Source organism: Carassius carassius, chromosome 10 (genome assembly GCF_963082965.1).
Source record: "Carassius carassius chromosome 10, fCarCar2.1, whole genome shotgun sequence".
In the NCBI taxonomy this organism is placed as follows: domain Eukaryota; kingdom Metazoa; phylum Chordata; class Actinopteri; order Cypriniformes; family Cyprinidae; genus Carassius; species Carassius carassius.
The window spans coordinates 12,796,890-12,812,323 of record NC_081764.1 but is presented as its reverse complement, the minus strand read 5'-3'; the positions used below and the strand labels follow the sequence as shown (position 1 = coordinate 12,812,323).

General features: G+C 38.2%; 1 protein-coding gene across 3 annotated transcripts in view; it reads right to left on the bottom strand.

Annotated features, from left to right (window-relative positions):
• Positions 1-262: 262 nt before the first annotated feature.
• LOC132151808 (discoidin domain-containing receptor 2-like) overlaps positions 263-15,434 on the bottom strand; it is a 57,054-nt gene continuing 41,882 nt past the window's right edge. Inside the window, exons 7-17 of one of the 3 annotated variants that reach the window (XM_059560187.1) lie at positions 14,524-14,707; positions 14,048-14,288; positions 9,124-9,189; positions 8,841-8,977; positions 7,800-8,019; positions 7,492-7,718; positions 7,003-7,130; positions 6,606-6,803; positions 6,171-6,405; positions 5,894-6,043; positions 263-589 (exon numbers count right to left, since the gene is read on the bottom strand). In XM_059560187.1, coding sequence (XP_059416170.1) covers positions 458-589; positions 5,894-6,043; positions 6,171-6,405; positions 6,606-6,803; positions 7,003-7,130; positions 7,492-7,718; positions 7,800-8,019; positions 8,841-8,977; positions 9,124-9,189; positions 14,048-14,288; positions 14,524-14,707 — 1,918 coding nt within the window. In that variant the 3' untranslated portion in view covers positions 263-457. Of the gene's footprint in view, positions 590-5,893; positions 6,044-6,170; positions 6,406-6,605; positions 6,804-7,002; positions 7,131-7,491; positions 8,020-8,840; positions 8,978-9,123; positions 9,190-14,047; positions 14,289-14,523; positions 14,708-15,434 lie in introns of all 3 variants that reach the window. The other 2 variants (XM_059560184.1, XM_059560185.1) reach the window with 2 other exon arrangements.

Here is a 15,434-nt window from a genome sequence, read left to right as displayed (position 1 = left end):
AAGCTGTCTTCGGCCTCAAAATACTGAAAACAACATTAAATTGGACATAATAAAAGGCGCATCAGTAACCACTACCTTGTTTTTTTGGCATTTCCTCTTTCTATTCAGAAATATTCTTATAGATATTTTCGAATATTTAGAGTTATTTGAAGAAAAAACACAGTGTGTAAAATGCAATTCTTCTGTGTTAAAGGTGCCTAAATTCATTGCTACATTTTCTTTGGCCTAGTGCTACCCAGGTATTGTAAGCCAGCCGAAGGCACTTATGATTCAATCGTACAATATATCAGTTTGCCTTTGCACACTCACAGTGAAAATTGCTACAGAAAAATGATAGACTCTGATCTCACTTATATACGGGAACATATAAGTGTGTGTTGCGGTTTGTAGTTGACTGGAGTCCTGTGGGCACACTGAAATGTCTCTGGGAGTGCCAAGATTGGCACACAAGTGGACACTATGGCTTGCAATCCAGTAATGTGTGATGAATCTCCTGGAAGGATGGGCGCTCTTTGGTGTTTCTGTGCCAGCAGCTCAACATGAGCTTGTAGACAGGGTCTGGACACATTGGTGGCTGAGGCAGGTATATCTGAGAATAAGAATATACTGTTATATATGGTACACTCTTATATAAATAAACGTTCCAAAAGGATGTTTTTGCAGCGATGCCATAGAACTCTTTTGGTTTTCCCAAAGAACCTTTCAGTAAACAGTTCTTAAAACCGCACCTGCTGTGTTGGGGTCAGTTTCAAACTATTTCAAACTGGTTGAACTATTTATTTCTTATGGAAACTATGTGAATATTTCTCATTTAGGGTCATGAATGTGCATTCAAAGGTTCACACATTGATTTGTTTATTAAAGGCTGTACAAATTGTATTATGACTTTTGTGTTGGGGTCATATTGTTTACATATTGTTTACAAAAAAATTTTATGAAAAAAAAAACAGACAACCATTACTGTAGCTTGTCAAACACTACAATGTGACCCTGGACCACAAAACAATTCATAAGGGTAAATTTTTCGAAACTGAGATTTATACATCATCTGAAAGCTGAATAAATAAGCTTTCCTTTAATATATGGTTTGTTAGGATAGGACATAGGATATTTGGCCAAGATACAACTATAAAAAAAACCCATCTAAATATTTAGAAAATTGCCTTTAAAATAGTCCAAATTAAGCTCTTAACAATGCATTAGCTAATCAAACATTAAGTTTTAATATATTTACAATAGGAAATTTACCAAATATCTTCATGGAACATGATCTTTACTTAATATCCTAATGATTTTTGGTATAAAAGAAAAATCTATAATTTTGACTCATATAATGTATTTTTTGGCTATTGCTACAAATATACCCCAGCGAATTAAGACCGGTTTTGTGGTCCAGGGTCACAAATATGTAATACATTCGACCACATCAGAGCACAGAGACAGCACTCATTAAGATAATTAATGATATTCGCTTAAATTGTGACTCTGGCAAAATATCGGTGCTGGTATTGCTAGATCTCAGTGCTGCGTTTGACACTGTCGATCATAACATACTACTAGAGAGACTGGAAAATTGGGTCGGGCTTTCTGGGATGGTACTCAAATGGTTCAAGTCATACTTAGAAGGGAGAGGATATTATGTGAGTCTAGGAGAGCATAAGTCTAAGTGGACGTCCATGACATGCGGAGTCCCACAAGGGTCAATTCTTGCACCGCTCTTGTTTAGCCTGTATATACTCCCACAAAGTCAAATAATGAGAAAGAACCAAATTGCCTATCACAGCTATGCTGATGATACCCATAATTACCTAGCCTTATCTCCAAATGACTACAGCCCCATTGACTCCCTCTGCCAATGCATTGATGAAATTAATAGTTGGCTTTGCCAGAACTTTCTTCAGTTAAACAAGGACAATTGAAGTCATTGCATTTGGAAACAAAGATGAGTGAATGCAAGGTGAATGCATACCGTGACCACCGGCGGTGCCAGGGGGGGTCTTGGGGGGTCTCAAGACCCTGCCAAAAAATTGACCCCCCACCCTCTTCCTGATTAAAAAAAATATATATATATCTGGGATAAATATAAAAAAATGTTTCTCTTCAAACTACGCAGAACAATAATAAATAATTATTATTTAGACATTTATTCGTACACTGTACCAAGAACCGTTTCTATCAGACGTGTCCGATTCGAGAACCGAGGAGCTGCTGATACTGCGCATGTGTGATTCAGTGTGAAGCAGACTGACACACAGAGCGTCTGAACCGAACTGATTCTTTTGATGATTGATTCTGAACTGAATCTGTGCTAGTGTTATGAGCGCGGGTAAACCGAAGGCTTGAATGAAGGGCAGTCATCGCGAATGACATTACATTGAGCGCAACAGAGCCGGTGAACCGTTTTTTTTTTCAACTGGTTTATTTGATCGAACTGGCCGAAATAACCGGTTCACTTGAGCACCTGCTCCTTTGCCCCTTAAGTGCCCTTTTGTCATAGCAAAATTTCCTCGAAATTTATTTTGTAATAACATTCCCTTTTGTGAATGCCTGCCCACGCCCAATTATAATATTAGTACAATTTATTAATAATTATTTAGCCGTAAATAAAATGACCAACATGATGACCTTTCACCTGACGACGACGACGACCTCATCCGAACGGGACGATTCCTCACGCCGCACGTGCATTTTTTAATTGCTAGAGGATATTTTCAACACAGCGGCAGCTGGTCAGTGGTGCACCATTCTCAGCGAAGTGATTTTAATGTTTATTTACTTATTATTTTACAAGAACGATGTGATGGGAGAACATGCAGATATGTTGCTGTGTGTAGAAGTAACACTAGCGTGCTGTTTGAGGGAGAAAAGTTTCACAGGCATTGAGGGATCTGGTCTTTTTTATGTTATTTGACTAAACTATTATTATATTACAGTACTTATTTTTTAACACGTAGAGTGCCTTAAAAATAATTATCACAACACTGGTAAGGCTTATTCAGATTTTCTCATTCTCTGAATTTTCATTATAAAAATAAAAACAATTCAGAAATGAATTAAAATATAATTATATTTGAAATGTGACGCAAATATTTTTTTTCTACAATAGCAACAGTGTTCACAACAGCAAGACCACTTTAGCCTGTAAACTCAATAATATCTCTCTGGAAATAAATTGAAAAATATCAATGTCAATACAAAAAGCATAATATACCTGACATCAAAGTGCAGTGTGAAGGATATGAATAACACATGTAGCCTGTCATTTGTTTACATTGCAAAGGTGTTCAATTTTAGACAACAACAACTACAACAGTAATAATAATATTAATCATATTCCAGTGTATCAGTTTTTTTATGTTTTGTATGCAAAACATATGCAAGAGTAGTAGTGATGGTTAAAATAATAGATTAATGCTGAAATAGTAAATTGAACCTTGTTCCTAGATGGACAGAGAGTGGAAAGTAATAGATCAGATGAGGAGATGGAGACAGAGGAAGAAAAAGAGGGAAATATAGAGGCACAAGTGACAGAAAGAGAGCAGGTAACAGCAAGCCAGGAGACAGAGGCTGGTGAGAAAGAGGAAAATGTAGAGGCATGAACGTTTTCTATAGTTTTTACTATAACCGCTGTTCTTAATTATTCTGTAGAACAGAGAAGAAAAAGCCACCAGGTTGGGACAACTTAAGACATTTCAGTTTCTAATCACAGAGCTATTATTATTTTAAACTTAAAATTGTCTTCTCTATTGTTTCTTTTTCAAAACTGCATCAAAGCATTTGCTGCTGTATCAATACATAACCATCCATATCTATACGCGAATCAGCAAGGAATGCATCACATTATATTGCTGTATTGATATTTTGAACAGCGCCATTTAAAGCCTTGTTCCATGTGCCCCTTTTATACTTTGAGCACCTGCCCCTCCAAAGGTCTCTGCATGGCCCTGTTCAGAGGGAGTGTCAGCCACGTTAAAAAAGTTTAAGTCATTTGTGAATTAATGCTTATTGGAGACGCAAACCATTTAAAGTTTGAGCATATTGTTTGCAAACTGCAATTGATTAATTAATTAAAAACAAAGTAGTTGATATGCTGTGTTGTGTTGTTTAGTAGCAGTAGTATGCAGGTATTAGCCGTGTCCACTGTACAGTGTACACTGTCCACTGTACACCCCCCTTGAAATGACCAGGACCCCCCATTGCCCCCCCAATCAAAATTGTCTGGAGCCGCCACTGACCATGACTCTAAGGGTCAAACAACTAAAAATCAAGTCAGGAATCTGTGATTCTGGAGACAGACCTTAGTTTCAGTAGTCATGTCAAAGCAGTAACTAAATCAGCATACTATCATTTAAAAAACATTGCAAGAATAAGATGTTTTGTTTCCAGCCAAGACTTGGAGAAACTTGTTCATGCCTTCATCACCAGCAGGGTGGACTATTGTAATGGGCTCCTCACCGGCCTTCCCAAAAAGACCATTAGACAGCAGCAGCTCATCCAGAACGCTGCTGCTAGGATTCTGACTAGAACCAGAAAATCTGAGCATATCACCCCAGTCCTCAGGTCCTTACACTGGCTTCCAGTTACATTTAGGATTGATTTTAAAGTACTTTTACTCGTATATAAGTCACTAAATGACCTAGGACCGAAATATATTGCAGATATGCTCACTGAATATAAACCTAACAGACCACTCAGATCATTAGGATTGAGTCAGTTAGAAATACCAAGGGTTCAGACAAAACAAGGGGAGTCCTCCTTTAGTTATTATGCCGCCCACAGTTGGAATCAGCTTCCAGAAGAGATCAGATGTGCTAAAACACTAGTCACATTTAAATCTAGACTTAAAACTCATCTGTTTAGCTGTGCATTTATTGAATGAGCACTGTGCAATGTTTTTTTATGTAAAATCATTTTCTAACTGTTTTAAATTCGTTTTAAATAAGTAAATATTTTAATAATTTTAAAAGTTTTAAAATTGCTTTTTTTATGCTTGTTTTTTTTTCTTCATTATTATTATACTTTCTTTTATGTAAAGCACTTTGAATTACCATTGTGTACGAAATGCGCTATAAATAAACCTGCCTTGCCTTACATGAGGTCTTCTGAAATGTAAGGTTCAAAATTTACTTGAAATTGATACTCGTCATCCGAATCATCCATGGACAATTTTGTTAATCAAGCCAAGTTTCACAGTCAAAAAAATCAAGGTTGTCTTTAGATCTAAATTACTAGACTGTTACAGGACCGAAAAACATAAGAAACCCATTTTACCCTAACAAGGGTTTGAGAAAAAAAGACAACAAAAAGGCAGAATAAATACAAATATCCATAAATACTACAAATAGTACAAATAATGTTGGATACTATGTGTAATTGTTGCTATTCGCATCTCAGTATCAGTTTTATTGTATTTTACTTTTTTTTTTTTGTCTAATTTTGAATGTAACCATATGTGGGTCAAACTGACCTTTAACACAATGGAAATTACACAATAAAAATAGATTGGAATTATTAAATTTCTCACATATTTTACAGTTTTCATCTCTGCAAGCTACAATAGAGGTTTTCTGTTTTTATATATATTCTGTGTTTTTCACATTGTTGATTTTTGGCAAACTTCATGGAGGTTCCACCCCCAATTTCACCCCCAACACAAAAGTTGTACCCAGTTTTTGAACACAAAAGGACCATTTTTTTTCTTAGTGTGAGAAACATTTGAAAAATTAATTTTTTTCTTCTATCAAGAACCTTTTAAAAGTAATTAAAAGGTTCAATTGATATTAAAGGTTCTACATAAAACCATATCAATACAGAACCTTTATGGATAAATGGATGGATCAGTTTAATCAGATCTCACCCACCTCTCTATAAAAGCAGATAAGTGTACCAGTACCTGTCTCCTTTGATCCCGGAAGAACTCTCCTGTGTTTTCAATGACTTGCTCATCTGACAGCTGTGAGTAAGGCTGCTCTTTGCAGAAGGTAAGCATCTCCCAAAGGGTCACGCCAAAAGCCCACACATCACTGGATGTGGTGAATTTCCCCTGTAGATGACAAAAAAACATCCTGTATCACTAGTGATTTATTTGAAGCCAAAAAACACATCAAATGTTCTTCTACGAGACTTTTGAGAGTACGATTTATTGTTTTTCTAGATTGTGCGTGTCTGACCAGAAGAATGCTCTCCCAGGACATCCAGCGGATTGGCAGCACCGCTCTGCCCTGGATACGGTAGTAGTCTCCACTATACAGGTTCCTACTCATTCCGAAGTCTGCAATCTTGATGGTGAAGTTCTTCCCTACTAGGAGGTTACGGGTGGCCAAGTCTCGATGCACAAAGTTGAGTGATGATAGATACTTCATGCCTGAAGTAATCTGTGTGGCCATGTGGTGTAGGTTACTGTAACTGAAAAACAATGAGAGTCATAACCTTGTGTGCTTAAGATCATTACCTAAAAGTTCTGTTTGATTCATCATATTTTTGCAATTCCATACACTTCCTTCGTAATAATGTGTCCATCTTTCATAGGGATTTAAAGTCACAGTCCACCACCGTAATTGCACTTTCAATTTCCATTGCTGTACTTGAAAACTTTTGGTATCTACCTGACTGTGGGAGCGTTGCTGAGGAGAGCGATCATGCCCTCGGGCTCATGGCGAGACAGGAACTGATTAAGGTCTCCATTCTCCATGTACTCGGTGATCATACACAGAGGGTCAGAGCTCATACACACCGCCAGAAGCCTGATGATGTTGGGGTCTTTCAATCGTGACATGATCTTTATCTCCTTTAAGAAATCATTCCTGTAAAGTATTAGATGAAAGACCTAAAGCAATTTGGATGAGGCATGTTGTTGCATTTTGTGAGGTAACAGAAAAAGGACGAATGTATGAATGAAAACAAATATTCACGAATATTAAAGCAACAGCATGCATTTGATGTTCATTAGGATGTTTTGCTTGAATTTACTAAGTTGTGATTGTGACATTTGCACTTGCAAACCTGGCGTTTTTATTTGCATCTGTTCGAAGCATTTTAACAGCTACAAGCACTGTTTGGTTTTCAATTACATCGAAGGAGAAGTCCTCATCCGTGAAATCTTGCATGCCTTCTGCTTCACACAAATGCACCTAGCAACACGTGAAAACAGCCATTTAGCATATTCAGATATAATTTAAAATACATACTATATTCAAAAGTTTGGGGTCAGTATGATTTTTTTTATCCAGCAAGGACACATTACATTAATCAAAGGTGGCAGTAAAGACATTTATAATGTTTTCAAGTAATGTTTCTTGAGCACCAAATTCTCATATTAGAATGATTTCTGAAAAATCATATGGCACTGAAAACTGGAGTAACGGCTGCTGAAAATGCAGCTATGACCATCACAGGAGTAAATAACATTTGAAAAATCTGAACAGTAGATAAAGAAGAAAACTGGACATTTTTTCATAAATGGAGACTGTTATTTGTTATTTGAGAACCGACCTCTCCAAACTGCCCTTCTCCCAACTTTTCTTTAAACGTAAGCAGTTTCCTAGGAAATTCCTCCACAGCGACATCCTTCCCTGACAGCAGGTCCATGGTGAGGGCGGGCACTGCGTAGGTATTGCCCCCAGTTACACCCTGCAGGTTGACAATGTCTGCCTCGGCATAATGTGGGACCCCATCTTGTACACTGACTGGAGGGGACTTGGAAGATGTATTTGTTGAAGCTGCAGAAAAATAAACAAATATACATGAATATGTATATATGAGATTGCATATATATTCCATACACTGCATCTGCAGCTTACCAGTATCCTCTGAGGTCTGGGAAAACTCTGGCAGTTTGCGAACCAGGCGAGAGGGCTCTTGGTAGTCGGGTCCCAGAGGGAAGATGCGCTCATAGGTGGAGCTAGACTCCTGCTCACTGGGCACTGAAGAGGGGCTGTTGTTGTTGTTGTTATAGGTGAAGGTCTCACTCTGTATTGACAAACTAGCAGTTAGTTCATCATCCAGCATCCTCCGAGAAACCTGCAATGAAGGATGATTTGTGAGGAAGGCTAAAAAAAGGCTAAAACATAAACAAGTAGTTTGTTGTCTTATGCATCTATGAAATCATAATCACAATCCACTGACAGTTTTTTTTTTCATTCATATGAACACTACAAAAATAGCATCATACTGTTTAAGGGTCATGCTGTAAGACTATAATAAAAGCTTGTCATAATCATACTGGTTTTATATGTTAAGGTCTGGTGCAGAATGAATGTTTTAGGCAAATAGGTCAAATGGGAACATTCTGAGTCAAAGACTCATAACTGTATATATAATTGGACATAACTAAAAAGGTTTTTAATGTTTTTGAAAGAAGTCTCTTATTCTCATCAAGGCTCAGTTTAATTGATCAAAAATACAATAAAAGTAATATTGTAATATAGTAATATTGTTTATTATTACATTTTAAAATAACTTTTCTATTTTAATTCATCTTAAAATGTAATTTATGTCTGTGATGGAAAAGCTGATTTTTCAGAAGGCATTATGCTACTCAGTGTCACATGATCCATCAGAAATCGTTCTAATATGCTGATTTGGTGCTCAAGAAACATTTCATATTATTATCAATTTAAAAATAAAACAGTTGTGCTGATTAATATTTTTGTGAAAACCATGATTAATTATTTTCTGAATTCTTTAAAGAATAGAAAGTTCAAAAGAAAAACATTTATTTGAAATAGAAATATTTTGCAACATTATAAATATCTTCACTGTCACTTTCAATCAATTTACTGAGTCTTTGCTAAATAAATCTATTAATTTAGTTAAAAAAGCTAAAAAGGTGTGTGTCTCACCTTCTCAAGCATTTTCTGCCACACTTGTCTCCACAGTATAATAACAATAATGGCTACTAAAATGAAGATGATGGCAACCAAACAGCCAATCAGGATCCGGGTGTTGCTGTCATCTACTTTGTGGGTAGGGTCATCCCCTAAGAAGGGGATAAAGAGAAAGATAGCCTGTTGATGAAATGACACTTCAGAAAAGATGACTGAAGTTTATATCAAATGGATTATAACACAGAAACTGCTGGTTTCGCAAAACATATTCAGATTCAGGAGCAGTGGGAAATCTGACCTGGCTGATTGCTGATAGGAGGACCGGTCTTGGGGGGAGACAGGGTTGTGTTGTACATGGCTGTATCTGAAATTAGGGAGTCAAAACATAATTATATGATGTGTAGCAAATTAGCTCAAAAGGGATATGTATATAAATAATTACAATAAATGATAATTAATTGCAATTATTTATATCAGTTGCCAGAAATAACTGTAGCATAACCGTGCTGCACGGTGATATGGAGTGACACAGAGGAGACCGTTGACAAAGGAATTATTGAATAAAGTAGTTTTTTTTTTGTTTATTTCGCTTACAAAAAGTGTTCACATCGCTTCATTTAACTCAGATTGCACGTCTGATGGCAGATGGGATTATTCTGACAACAACTTTTCATACCTTTTCTGGACCTTGACACTGTTATTTACTTCTATTATTTTCAGTCTATGGGACAGTCTCAAGCCTCCAGGTTTTCATCCAAAATATCTTAAATTGTGTTCCGAAGACGACGGAGCTTTTATGTGTTTGAAACGACATAGGGGCAAATTATTAATGACAAAATTTTCATTTTGGGGTGGAGTAACCCTTTAAGAAATGTTATATTTCTGGCCACAGGAAATAACTTTCTTAAAGTACTAATGCATTAGATCAGGTAGCAAGAGTTGTTAAATTGACTTTGTTTACAATCAGTGGCAGAACCAAAAACTTATTAACTTAAAGGGGTCCTATTATGCTCTTTTACAAAGTATTGATTTTATTTTGATGGTGCACTAGAAACAGGCTCTCATAATACTAGGTGGTTCGAAGAACACATAATTTTCCACATATTTTACATTATTACAACACCTCTCTCCCCAGTCTGTTATGAACAGCTCAAATAGTTCCTATTTCAAATGAAGGCGCACCTTCCTGAAATACTTAATGTGCTGTGATTGGTTAGCTGGTCCAGTGTGTGCTGTGACTTGGTTGGGAAATGTCATTCCCCTTACCATAGCTGCCTGTGAGCTTCAGTGTAAATAATGAATTCTGATCAATTTGAGCACGATTTAAACCCCGATGATTGTAACCACTCTAAATTCGTCTGCCTTGGGAAAGCTAGCGTGTCTCCGACATAGTGATAACACTTACTGCCTTCAATAGTGCAGCTAGGGCTGGGATAAACGATTATTTTTTAAACGATTAATCTAGCGATTATTTTTTCGATGCATCGATTAATCTAACGATTCATTTTCCAGAACAATTTGATTTCGATTATCTCCCCATTAATTGACTACTAACAATTTATACATGTTGATTTACATATCTGAATGAAAAAAACATCAATTCCTTAACATCAATTCCTTACTGAAAAAAGAAGTTCTTTCAGATGAAAATAACAACAACTTGATGTCTAGTATTCAATAAAAAAGGTCACCCAAAATACTTGTTTAGAGCAATTGAAAGAATACAGTATGTAAATGTAAACTTGATGACTTTAAGCTAATACAGAGTGCTTTTACAAAACAAAAAATAAAAAATAACAGTGGGAGCCAGCAACCTGTCATGGAGAAAAAAAATCTCAGAATGCTCCACATGAAACTTTGGCGTTCCGCCCTTTTTCTATCGTGTCTAATGATTTTGGTTAATATGCACAAGGGAGGGAGAGAGCAAGAAGCGCTCGTGTAGTTTGAAGACTGTGAGTGCGCGAGCGCGCGTGAAACTTTGGTGTTTCGCCCTTTTTCTATCGTGTTTAATGATTTTGATTAATATGCACAAGGGAGGGAGAGAGCAAGAAGCGCTCGTGTTGTTTGAAGACTGTGAGTGCGCGCGCAGCCGGGGCTCTCTCTCGTACGCGCCCTGTCACTGTCACTCACCGATCAAATAAGGCTTTGACAGCCGCCAAAAAAAAGATCAATGCAGAAAAACCCCTGGATTGGTTATATAACGTTGGACAGAATGTTGATCCGGCCATCGCGTATATTCAGCGCACATAAGGTAAACGTTTTGCAAACGTTTTTTAGAGAAATAAAAACAGGTCGACGAATCGATGCGCATATTTTGCGTCGACGTCATCGATGACCTCGACGCGTTGTCCCAGCCCTAATTGCAGCTCAACCAGGTCTTGTCCCATTCGTCAGTATTTGTGATATCACAAATCCCAGAAATGATGCATTGTAGTCGTTGGTTGTAGTTTTTTAAAAGTGATTTCTGTTAAATAATATATCTCCTTTTGAAGTGGACTTTGAGCTTTACAACTTTGTAGATCTTTTTCATGCTTAAACAGCAACATTACAGACTAACTAAAGTTGAGAAAGCGAAAAAGCATAATAGGACACCTTTAACACCAACACATAACTAGTCTAACAAACATATACACACACTTAACGCATATATAGCAAAAATGAAATGGTTATAGAAACCAGAAAATGAGGCAATGGAAAAGGAGTTGGTTAACCACCTGAGCCAAACCACCAGTGCCTTTGTAACAAAGGGGTCTACCACTTATACTAAACCTCTGTTTTGTTCGATTAAGAGTACGATACTTTGATTGCCTTGGTCGTTGAACAAGCGTCCGGATGCAGTGTCAGATGAAAGTGTCGATGGTTCAAAAGTTTGATGGCTCTGAAGTTGCAATCGAGTTCTTGCAGGTTGTAGAGTGACAAATTCCAAAGAAGTTATTCTGATTTGGTGGTGGTCGGGAGAGTGGGGGAGGACTGGACGGTCCAAAAGGCAAGAGAGCAAGAGCAGTAAGTGTGAGAGGGTCACAGAGGTGAGGCTTTTAACTTCTGAGTTTGGCTTGACCAATGAAAAAGGTGTAATTTTTGGACAGACATCCCAGCACCGATTCTAGATCATGAGTAAGAGGTCTGTTGGATTATTTCTTAAATATAACATGTCTGTTTTATCCAACAGTTAGATCCCCCCCTTTTGCAGGAGGGCAGCAGGTGGTTGTTCACACCGTTCTACTCTCAGTCACCAGAAGTCTGTGTTGTGCAATTTTTTTAGTCTGTGTCTGAGTTGTGACGGTGCTTTCACAATTGGGTGTGTGGACTAGTTCTAACTGGTGCTGTCTGGCTGCTTCCAAGTAGTTGACTGAACAACAATCTTGAGGAGTTTCATGCCAGCCCTGTTTGGGATCTGAGAATTCTGTTATTATGGCTTGTTTTAGCTCCTGGTAGTCTGATTGGACGTTTCCTGGCTGTTGAGCCAGGAAGTGTCACACTCCTAATGATCCAGAGCAGATAGAGTCCATAATTTACACTGGTCATAAAGCTGAATGCAGATGACATTCTAAGGCCTTGGCTCTAGCGTTTCGCTTTATTTATGTTCCATGTAGGCTGTTTTTAACAGTGATTTTGTGTGAAACAGTTCTCTTTCCAAGCCCTGTCTTGTGGTGAGCCTACTGAAGACGTGATTTTCTTCTGTTGCTCCATTCTGTCAGGGTCCTTGTATGTCCTGTTTCTTCCCTCGAGGGTGCGGGCCAAGGAGAAGATCATGCTGTTGCCATCTCATTGTTCCATTCTCACTGTTCACTCTCTCCAACCCCTGGTTAGCCGATGTCCTCCACGAACATCAGACTGGGCAGCGGAGAGAAAATAGCAGAAATCAAAAGATTCAGCTCATCTCAGCGGGTATCAGTCACTGCTATCTTCATTTTCCACCAAAGTTCACCCTGCCAAAACTACCTCCTTCCATAGCAAGATCAACAGTGCATCAGACACATGCAAACTCTTCAAAACATTCAGTACTCTCCTTTTTCCCACCTCTGTCACCTCCAGCCACCTCTTTAACTACTGCCGATTTTACTAATTACTTCACAAACAAAATGACATCAATCAGCAGTCAGTTCTCGGCTCTAATCTCTAAACTGATTCTCTCCAGCCACCCTACCACCTGTTTTCTAGACCCAATCCCCTCACATCTCCTAGAAGCTATTTGCACTTCACTTCTGCCTTCACTCACAGACACCATCAACACATCTCTTCTCTCAGGCATTTTTCCCAAACACATTCAAGCAGGCTCAGGTAACCACACTGCTTAAAAAACCTACAGTTAGACACCTCACTTACTGAAAGCTACAGGCCCGTGTCTCTCCTTCAAAATCACTTGAACACATTGTTTTCAAACAAGTGTCTTCCTTCCTCTCACAAAACAACCAGCTGGACAAAATAACCAATCTGGATTTAAAAGTGGCCATTCAACTGAAACTGCCTTGCTGTCAGTCACTGAAGCACTACCAAGTGCAAGAGCTGAGTCCAAATCTTCAGTTATCATTCTTCTAAATCAATCTGCTGCATTCAAAACTGTTCATCATCATATCCTTCTGTCCACTCTCTCATTGCTGGGCATCAGCGGAACAACACTCCACTGGTTTGAGTCTTACCTCACAGGTAGGTCCTTCAGGGTGGCTTAGGAGGCCAACTGGTCACTGGGGTTCCTCAAGGATCAGTTCTTGGTCCACTACTCTTCTCTATATACACACTATATACACAACATCACTGGGACATATCTTTCAGGCGCATGTTTTTTCCTATCATTGCTATGCTGATGACACGCAGCTCTACCTCTCATTTCAACCAGTTGATTCAATGGTACCTGCTCGGATCTCAGACTGCTTGACAGACATCTCGGCATGGATAAAAGAGCATCGCCTGCAGCTGATTTGATTGGTCAGATTGCTAATCAGTCAAACTCTCTGCGAAGGGTCAATTGCTTTGGGGTCATTAAAGCCATCTTATCTGGCTATGGTGTCCTTGCTGCCATGGTAATCACTAACTAGTGGCGTGGGGGTTGTTCACAGACATCACTGCACCCAGTCTAGGTACCAGTCTAGGAGTGGTCTGTTGGATTATTTGTTAAATACAACAAATAATAATATGTCTGATTTGTCCAGCCGTTACAGATGAGTGTGGCATCATGAAACAATTTGGACAGAGTTGATGTCTTTGCATGGCCATTTACTAACCTGACTGGAAGGTGATTTCACTGAACATCATCCAAATGTCAGAAAAGTAGTACTGGCACTTAATAGCACTGGCCATGTGATTGTAGAGCGAGACGGTGACAAAGCGGGCACTGGGATTGACATCATCCATCACAGGGCTGAATGATATGGGCGTAGCTTCCCAGTCCAACTCTGAGCGGAAATAACACACCACCTTCTGAAAAGTCTTTACCCTTCGGGAGAACATGTTGTTGCAGTGCACCTGAATCATTTGAGATTAAAAGGGAGAGAGAATACAAAGCATTATGATGGGCGTGAATTCGGGAGAGTTTGGTCATTTAAACCTTTAAATGACCAAACTTATTTTAAACACTTAATCATGTAGTTCCAGCATTTAGACTGCACTTTTAACAACACACCCGTAAACTTGCTTTCTTAGAAAGGTAATATGATTGAAGAGGAGAGTTAGTGGTGTAGGACTTGACAGACATGTCTACCTTCATGGTGGTGAAATTTCGGGTGCGGTCAAACTCAAACATGATCTCAACATAACCGTTGGGAAAGCTCTCGTTGGTCCAGCCAACATAGTCATAACCAGGCCATACACTGTAGACGTGACTGTGTGTGAAGTCATCGAGGCCACACATGCCATCCGTCAGTTGTCCAAGTCCTTCTGTCATACTACAGGGGAAAAGAGAGCCAAAATGTATATTTTTGTATGTATATATATATATATATATATATATATATATATATATATATATATATATATATATATAAAACTTCAAAAGTTTGGGGACAGCAAAATATTCTTTATAAGAAATTAATACTTTTATTTAGAAAGGATACATTATTAATAACGCATAAATAAAATACAACATGAAAAAAAATGATTGATTGGTTTTATCAAGTCTCTCACAGTGCATTATTTTACAGCCTGACTACTTTGTGATGTTTATACCAAATGACCTCTAGATGGCGGCACTATATAAGCATTTATCTTAATTTTTCCCAGCAATGACACTGGTCTCTCTTGTGATAGTTTAATGACTATGAATGTGTGGATTTTCACTTTAGCGGTTTTCTGCCAGCTCTGTCAAGAAAGCAAACACACTTTGCACTGTGTCATGGAAGGTATTATTCAGGAAGCAATGAGTCAAGTTCTCCTGTGAACATTGTGAAACCACTGTGACTTTCCCCTCCTGGCGCCTGCTGTCATAGAAGCAAGGCAATAACAGACTGTCTAGTTAGTCTGTTTGTTTTGTAAAACTGATCTGGGGTCAATTCTTCCATTTGCCAGGCATCAGGTAAACTGGACAGTTCAAACAATACTAACTCTGAATCAGTCATAATCTTTAACTACACACTCAAACTTGGAATGGTGTATTGGTGTACTCTGTATCTTCCT